Consider the following 8474-nt stretch of genomic DNA (forward strand, 5'->3'; position numbering starts at 1 on the left):
CGATTAATAATTCATTAACTGGTTGCTAATCCATTGTCCTTTTAATAAACTAATGCCAAGTGATTCTTTATGATTATGTAAAACTAATGCCAAAGAAAATTTAAATATAAAACCAAAAGAACAATTTACCTTCGAATAAACTTGAGAGGAAGAAAAATAGCAGAGAAACAAAAAAAGAAATTGACTTATTTGAATAGAAGAGAGTAAATTTGAAGCTATACTTCAATCAATCTCCGCTGATCATGTTTAACAGAAAAGGGAAGGGTAAATACGTAATTCCGTTTCTAACAGAAAAATATGACATGATGTCATCTTACGTTGGTTTAAAAAATGTCCCTCCTTGAAATGTTTAAAAAGTGTAATCTCAATATATAATTAAGTATTGAAATTATTCTCTAAGTGTAATTTTTCCTTAAAAAGTGAAAGTTTAAAAATAAAAATTACTTATTCAAATTTCATTGTTTTTTAGGTTAATCAAATAAGAAAATTCATAATTAGAAAAGAAATTCATAAATTCTGAAAAATAAAATTTCGTCCTTTCAATTTCTATCATTTTAAAATTACTTAGTAATTTTAATTTCATCATTGAAATACAGTTGACACATTGGTCCAATAGAGAGAAACAGAACAGAGGATGAGGACGAAGCGGTTGCGGAGGCCATGGAAAGAAGATGTTGTAGAGTGGGGCACCATGATACCATATAAAATGCATATCTTTATATACAAAGCCAACAACCCCTTTAAGGGTCATGGGCTTCACCAAAAATATTTGGATAAAAATGCCCCCAAACGAAAAAGTACAAAAGTAATACAAAATAATGCATCAAATAATGTAAGAGTATTTTGTCATATAAACAGTGTTTTTTTAATAATTAATTATTTATGTACAATTTTTTTTTAATTAGTACCTAACCTTTTGGGGTCACGGGCTTTATCAAAAAATTTGGGACAAAATTGCCCCCCAAATAAAAAAGTTCAAAAGGAACCGAAATAATGTAGGGGTATTTTTGTCATATAAATAGTGTTTTTTAATATTTAATTTTTTTTGTACAGTTTTTTTTTAATTAGTACCTCACAATAAGCTACAATAATGTAATTCAATCAGTTGTTTATTAAATATTATTTTCTCTATTTTTAAACATGTTCAAAACATTTTAAGAGTCGGGTAGTGCCGGTTATACAAAAGGTCTTTCAAACGCGCATAATAATGTGATTCAATTAGTTGTTAAATGATTGTTTTTTTTTTTTTTAAACAAACAATATTATCTATATTAAGGCCTGGTTTGGTATTGAGGTGATTCTGAAAAAAGCTGGTATCAAAAAAAGCTGGGAGCTGTTTTTGTGTTTGGTAAACATTCAGGTTCAGCTTTTTTTCACACTTTTGGGTGAAAAAAAGCCAAAAACAAGAAACTGCAAAACCTAGCTTTGAAAAACCGGCTTTTTCACATCTGTTTTACTTAAAAGTTTACCAAACGCTATAATACTGTTTTTTTTTTTTTTTTTTCAAAAGCACTTTTACAAAAATGTTTACCAAACACTCTGCTGTTTTATTTCACAGCTGCTTATTCTCACAGCACACCAGAAGTAACTTTTTTTCAAAACACAGCAATTCCAAACCAGCCCTAAGAGTGAGGGATGCTAAAAATACAAATGCTTATATTTATACAATGCGTATACTTGGATTACAAGTAAGTATCTCATTCTAAGAGTCAGAGATAAACTTCATAACGAGATTACAACGTCAAATCCTAATACAGTTGATTTTGACAAGGACTCCTCTAACACTCCTTCTCTCGCTGTTCTTCTCTTTCACTGTTTCACTCGTCTCTCAGCTCCACTGATACGACTGCTTACTGCTCGACAGCAATGGCGATCAATACTCCTGCAACGTCAGATGTACGTACCGACTCCTCTACTTTTTCTGTCTCGTTTTTTCATAAAATTTCTGCTTCATTCTTCGTTTTTGATCGCCCAGGGTTCCTTGTTCTACCCGGCATTTTCAAGCCTGCGAATTTTGAAAATTCACCTGTTTACAGTAGTTGATTTGCTAGGGTTATGATTCAGTAGATTAGGGTTACTGGGTTAGAGTTAGGTTTCAGAGCTCTGATTCTGTTCGTCTTTCCAGCAGCAAGAGGACGAAGCACTCCACTACACTATTATAAAGGTAAAGCTTTCTAGTATCCTGTTTTCACCATAGCTTGTTCGGATGAGCTAGTACAGTCATTCGGTGTTTAGTGGTATGTTTAGGTTGTTCGAGATGAGGACCTGGCAGAACAAATTGGAAGGGATATATATTTTGACCTTGTTGATCATGACAAAGTTCGTAAATTCCGTATTCACGAACAAATGCCCTTTAATCTTTTCAAGGTACACTGGTACAGCCTAACTTTTGAGGGCAAACAATTATGAATTCTGTTTTATTAATTATTAGAATTTCTAATTTGGAAATGGCTAACAGGAGGAGGTTGCAAAAGAGTTTGGCATACCTGTGCGGTTTCAGCGTTTCTGGATTTGGGCCAAGAGACAAAACCACACCTGTCGCCCCCATCGACCATTGACACCTGGGGAAGAATCACAATCAGTATGTACTTCACTGATTAAGCCCCCTTAAACTCGGAGGCACTGCTCCTTGTTCCTTTGTAATTCATAATTCTCATTTTGTCTGAATTTTTGCTTTGCTGCGTCCGACTCTGAAGTTTTCAAGTTTATGAACTAATGATGTACGGTTATAACTTATAACTGCCAATTTCTCTTGCAAAATTGGATTTTAAAAAGTTCTTAATGCATATTCCGATGCTCATTATGCTTCCAGTGTTGGAAGAGGCATTTTAAATGAAGTTATTATAGTACAAAAAAGGTTGATGGGTGGTGATAAACATTTTCTCTCAGATTTTGAAATGACTGATAGTGTTTAAGCTGTACATTGGTGCCAAGAAGAGCTAATGATGACCCCTTGTGTTTTACAGGTTGGACAATGTGGAGAGGTATCAAATAAAATGCACAAGGAGCTAAAGTTGTTTTTGGAAGTAGAATTTGGGCCGGTAATCCAGTCTTACTAGATTCTTGTTATGACCTGTGTTTTGAGGCTTATTGTGGTTCCAATTGCTTTATGAAAGACATCATTTCTTACATTTTCTTGCTTGTATAAACTCTCCAGAATCTACGTCCTATTCCTCCTCCTGAAAAAACCAATGAAGATATCCTCCTTTTTTTAAAGCTTTATGAACCTGAGAAACAAGAACTACGGTGTGGCTCTTTCTGCTCAGCCGAATAGTTCTCTTTTGACTCATGTTTGCTGATTTAAGTTTCTTTTCTGTTTCCAGTTATGTTGGCAGGCTTTTCGTGAAGAGTTCTTCAAAGCCAGTAGATATTTTAGCAAAGTTGAATCAATTTGCTGGTTTTCCCCTTGATGAAGAACTTGAAATTTATGAGGTTGTTTCACATTAATTTTGTAGCATCAGCTGTGTCTTTAACTTAATATATATACGTACATGTAGAATGTATATGTAACTTCATAATTTGATGCATGCTTCGCTGTACCATTCTTATACAAAAACTAATGTATGTGTTTGTCCTACATTCAGGAAGTAAGGTTTGAGCCTGTTGTCATGTGCGGACACCTTGATAAGATGTTCTCGTTTCGGTCGAGCCTGGTAATTGTTGCTATATTGCATGCTTGGCATGTTGTAAAGACGTGTCTGCTATAAGATTTAAGTTTTACGCTTTTATAGGTTTGTGGGTGGTTAATCTGTTGCTTTGTTTTTCCAGATTGGAGATGGGGACATTATATGCTTTCAGAAATCTACTCCGCTTGAAATAGACGAAGGATGTAAATACCCTGATGTTCCTTCATTTTTGGACTATGTGCTCAATCGCCGGGTACAGGCTGCGGATTTTTTTTTTCTTTTTTTGTTTTAGTTGAAATTAGATTTCATTGTTCCATTAGTGGTTTTTCACCTCCTTTTACTTTGTTGTCAGTGTCTTTTTTTTTTTTTTTTTTTTTAATTGTATTAAGTGTTAAACCTAACGATATTGAATGATTTGATGCTATACAGGTTGTTCATTTCCATTCTTTGGAGAAACCGATGGAGGAGGATTTTTGTTTGGAATTGTTAGTACTTAATCATTGTCCCTCATAGTTGGACTGTCCATCTTTGTTTTATTATTTGGTGCTAATGCTGTAACTGTTTTTTTTTTTTTTTTTTTCCTTTGTTGTTTTCTAGGTCAAAGCTACACACTTATGATGATGTGGTGGAGAAATTAGCTCACCACATTGGTTTGGAGAATCCCACCAAAATCAGACTCACTGCACATAACTGCTATTCTCAACAACCTAAGCCCGAACCAATAAAATATCAGGGAGTAGAGCATTTAACAGAAATGTTAACTCATTACAACCAAGTAAGTGGCATCGTACTGAGCTTCCTATGTTGTTTTACTCTCACTCTCGTAAGCGTCCTGTTTCGTGGCCCGGGGTGCTAATTATGCTTTTCCTTATATAGAGCTCTGATATTTTGTACTATGAAGTCTTGGACATTCCCCTGCCAGAATTGGAAAGGCTAAGCCTAAAAACTCTAAAAATTGCTTTTCATCATGCTACAAAAGATGAGGTCCGTGTGAATATTTGGTCGGCATCTTATGCTTATGGACGATTGTGCACATCATAATCTTGTGTAGTTTGTTTACAGGTGGGGATTTACAGTATTATATTGCCCAAACAGAGCACTGCTGGGGATGTGATTAATGTACTTAAAACGAAGGTGAAGTTTCTCTCTATCTATGCATTCCATGTATTATCCATCACTTCCCATCTAAAAGTTTCTGCCAATCGTATGAGAAGTCCTCTGTGTGTTTTTAGTTTTTCATTGTCTGTTCAGGAATGCTAATGATGCTATGATACATTACTTTAGCACTGCAGAGCTTGTAAAAATATGTGACCTTTAATTGAAAACTAGTCTTTTCCCTCCCTTCTACTGGTTTTTGTACTTTCTGTCTTTTATAGTTGCCAATAATGGATACACTCAACTTACAGTGGTGATCATAACTTGACAAAATTGGTAGAAATTGTTACCACCGCCCTCTTAAACAGTTTCTTATAACAGATGTTTCTCAAATTATGGTGTACCTCAAACAGGTAGAGCTGTCTCATCCAAATGCAGAACTCCGACTGCTTGAGATTTTCGATCACAAGATCTACAAGGTAATTACCACTGGTATGTCTGATGTATCAGCATGTTAACTATTTTTTTTCTGGTCTTAAGTGATTGTAGCCTGGCCCATTTGTGATGCTGATTGGAATCATGATGCTTTTGCATATTTTCCATAAGGATCTTATTGTATCGGAATCCCTTCTACTGTATAGGACTGATGTAGCACTCATAATTCCTTGTGTTCTATTTCAGATCTTCCCAAACAGTGAGAAATTTGAGAATATTAATGACCAGTACTGGACTATTCGTGGAGAGGAGGCAAGTCCTTTTGCCTCTTCTTTATTTAGTTTTATTTTGAAGAGTTTCTAGTTTTATTCTGTTGAAAAAAAATTATAAAGTTTTATGGGCAAGATTTGTAATTTTGTTTGTTTTCCCTTTCCCAGCCGACCCCGCTTAGTGTATAAGGCTTAGTTGTTGTTTTTTTGTTTTCCAGTTCTGGATTAACATCCCTTCTATTGTACAGGATTGAATTGGATTCATATTGTACCTCTGTTCTTCATGCAGCCGTCTTTTTTATTTTCTTTCTTGTGTATCAGATTCCAGAAGAAGAGAAAAACTTGGGTCTCGATGATATCTTGATTCATGCTTGCCACTTCACGAAAGTCACTGTATTGAAGCAGACGGTAGAAGTAAACTATTTGACTACTGTTAGAGGTTTCACCCAAATACTGTTTATTTTTCGAATCAGTCTTATATTCTTATTATTTGTACATTTTACAGCAAGTAAAAAATTTTGGGAAACCTTTCGTCTTGGTTATCCATGGAGGGGAAACTTTAGCTGAAGTTAAAATAAGGATACAAAAGAAATTGCAAGTCCCGGATGAGGAGTTCTCAAAGGTACTTGACCCATGCCTTATATTCATTGGGATGGGGTCACTAGAGGAAAAGAGTGTTCCTTCGCTAGTATAAATGATCCTTTATTTTGCTTCCTTGTCGATTTCCCCATTTGTTGTGCAGTGGAAGTTTGCATTCTTGTCACTTGGTCGTCCAGAGTACCTACAGGATTCTGATATTGTTTCCAGACGATTTCAGGTGTATCTACGGTCTATCGCAACTCATGTCCCTCTTTCTTTTATATTATGTATGCAGGCCAATCTAAACCATGTTTATGGGTATTGCCTAGGTGGATTTCTTTTTTAACTTCCAACATTTGAAATTTTGTTTTCTTCAGAGAAGAGATGTTTATGGTGCATGGGAGCAGTACCTTGGGTTGGAGCACTCTGATAAAGCTCCTAAGAGGGCTCACGCAGCAAATCAAGTAAGTGCTGCTGTAAATATTGTTTTTCCAACCTCTATTTGCCAGGCAGAGCCAACTCCACAAGAAGACGTAAGAATCCGACCAAGCCCACATTCATTTTTTTTAAATTTAATCTTCGTACTGATCTCTGGACTCTGATGCAGGCTGCCCAAGAAACCTTAGAGTCCATGGCGTCTAATGTTGGCCATGTTACAGCAAGCAGAGAAATGCAAAATGATGACCTGGATGGCCCTGCTTCTCCAGCAGTTGATCGAACTCTGAGAAGACTTTCTGCTGCAGAGGATCTATTGAAGTCCACTTCAGCCCGAGAACCATCAGTAGAGGCTTTGGCTGCATTAGACACTGTGAGCCGCTATGCAAGGAGCAGCCTAGACACTCTCAGCATGAATGGGGCATATGAGGAGTTCAAAGCAGCCTTGAAACTCGTGACTGAACAAGGGATGATCCATTCAACGATCACTTCCATGTTCAAGGATCTTCTTTCGTCTTTGGAGGGTGAAATGCCGAAGTACGTGGCTGCAGTAAAAGAGCTTGCCCAAGCTGAACATTTTCCAGTCGAACACGAAGAGATAAAAGCTAAAATGGGACTGGCCATGCAGATATGCCAAGAGAGAAAAGACATTGTGGCCAATTATGATGCCGAGGTTACAGAACTTGAGGCTGAACTGGCCCGAGTTAATGCCCAACTGGCGCAAGTAAAGACGGAACGAGCTGAGGCAATGGCGAATCTAGAAACTGCCGTGGATGAAATGGAACCTCTTAAGCAGAGGTTTGCAGATAGCTCTTTAAAATCTGAATACTTGGTCGTGAGGCAGGCTACCTTGACATTACAAAATTGTGGCTCTGTTGGAATCTGGGCCGTCCTACAAGATGTGCTCAAGAAGTACTTTAAGTTTTAGAAATATTTGCTTTTGTGAATAAGCCCGGCCATTCGCGGCTCAAAAGTTTGTATGAACATGCAAAGAAGTGAACAAGTCGTGCAAAATTCAGCTAGCTTGTTTCGTTACATTGCTCGAGTTTGAGTGGGAAGCAAGGTGACTGTGCTGATGAGTATTTTCGTTACGCTCCTACCTCTCCTCGTTTGGTTAACTCCGAAAAAAAAATTGTGTTTTGGCTTAATCTGCACCCTGCTAAAAACGGACCTTTGTTTAACAACCAGAATTTGTCTAATCAACTCTTTCTTGCGGAGTAGCAGCGGCCGATCAACCTCATGGTAGAAGGAATTGGCAGAGTATGCAAGCCAGACTTGGATGTCAAAAGTTCAAGATTTTATAAATTGATGAAGCAAAAACCAACGTTTGTGGTCGAGCTCTGCTCTTGCAATCAAGTCGTTATGACTATCAGGTGGATCTCGTGTCCGTCATGATAGGATTTTGTACCAAAACCAGTCGCTCACTCAATAGGGTTACTATTTTTGTTGGTTAATGGCACTTGTTTCGCCAACTCCAATAACAATCAAACGCGACACCAAATGATTCAGCTATAACCTTTTCATCATGTATTAATTATGTCATTTCATAATCCAAATAGATATATGGAAATAAAAAATGCTCAAGGTGAATTCAAAATTGTGTCCATGTAAGCAAAAAATTGGCCCACCCAATGTGATCTGAAAAAAAAAGTAGGAATTAACTAGCAATTGAGCCCCCGCGCAATGCCGCGGATTTTATGACCGTTTTAAGATGATATTATTTTACATATAATATGTTTAGACTGAAGGGGATGAATTTAAAGTGTTATTTACAAAAGAGATGATACTATTTACAACCAGCCCAAATCACACTGACAGTCCACTGTTTGAGCAAGTTTTTGACAAACCTGAACAGTAAAATGGACAAATCAATAGGTTGCAGGAGATTAATGACATTTCAAATTGATTTACCATGAATGGATTAATGACAAATCGACAGGAACACTAAACATGGTAGTCATACATATTAGGAAGCCATCCATCTATAAACTAGTCCTCATAAGTTCATTCACTTGCACTATTCTTCTAGTGTCTG

The 8474-nt window shown here is 36.7% G+C and overlaps 1 protein-coding gene across 1 annotated transcript; it reads left to right on the forward strand.

Annotated features, from left to right (window-relative positions):
• The first annotated feature begins 1752 nt into the window (after positions 1-1752).
• LOC148692491 (ubiquitin C-terminal hydrolase 13-like) lies at positions 1753-7497 on the forward strand. Its single transcript, XM_088681484.1, has 20 exons — positions 1753-1896; positions 2126-2164; positions 2248-2367; positions 2459-2581; positions 2967-3041; positions 3158-3246; positions 3324-3432; positions 3585-3653; positions 3769-3879; positions 4056-4111; positions 4224-4401; positions 4503-4610; positions 4689-4760; positions 5135-5200; positions 5403-5468; positions 5747-5833; positions 5931-6047; positions 6168-6242; positions 6382-6468; positions 6612-7497. The coding sequence occupies exons 1-20, from the start codon at positions 1867-1869 to the stop codon at positions 7365-7367; spliced, it is 2433 nt and encodes an 810-aa protein (XP_088537610.1). The 5' UTR covers positions 1753-1866; the 3' UTR covers positions 7368-7497.
• Positions 7498-8474: the final 977 nt, after the last annotated feature.

This window comes from Pyrus communis, chromosome 12 (assembly GCF_041283825.1).
Source record: "Pyrus communis isolate YQ-2024b chromosome 12, ASM4128382v1, whole genome shotgun sequence".
NCBI classification, from domain to species: Eukaryota; Viridiplantae; Streptophyta; class Magnoliopsida; order Rosales; family Rosaceae; genus Pyrus; species Pyrus communis.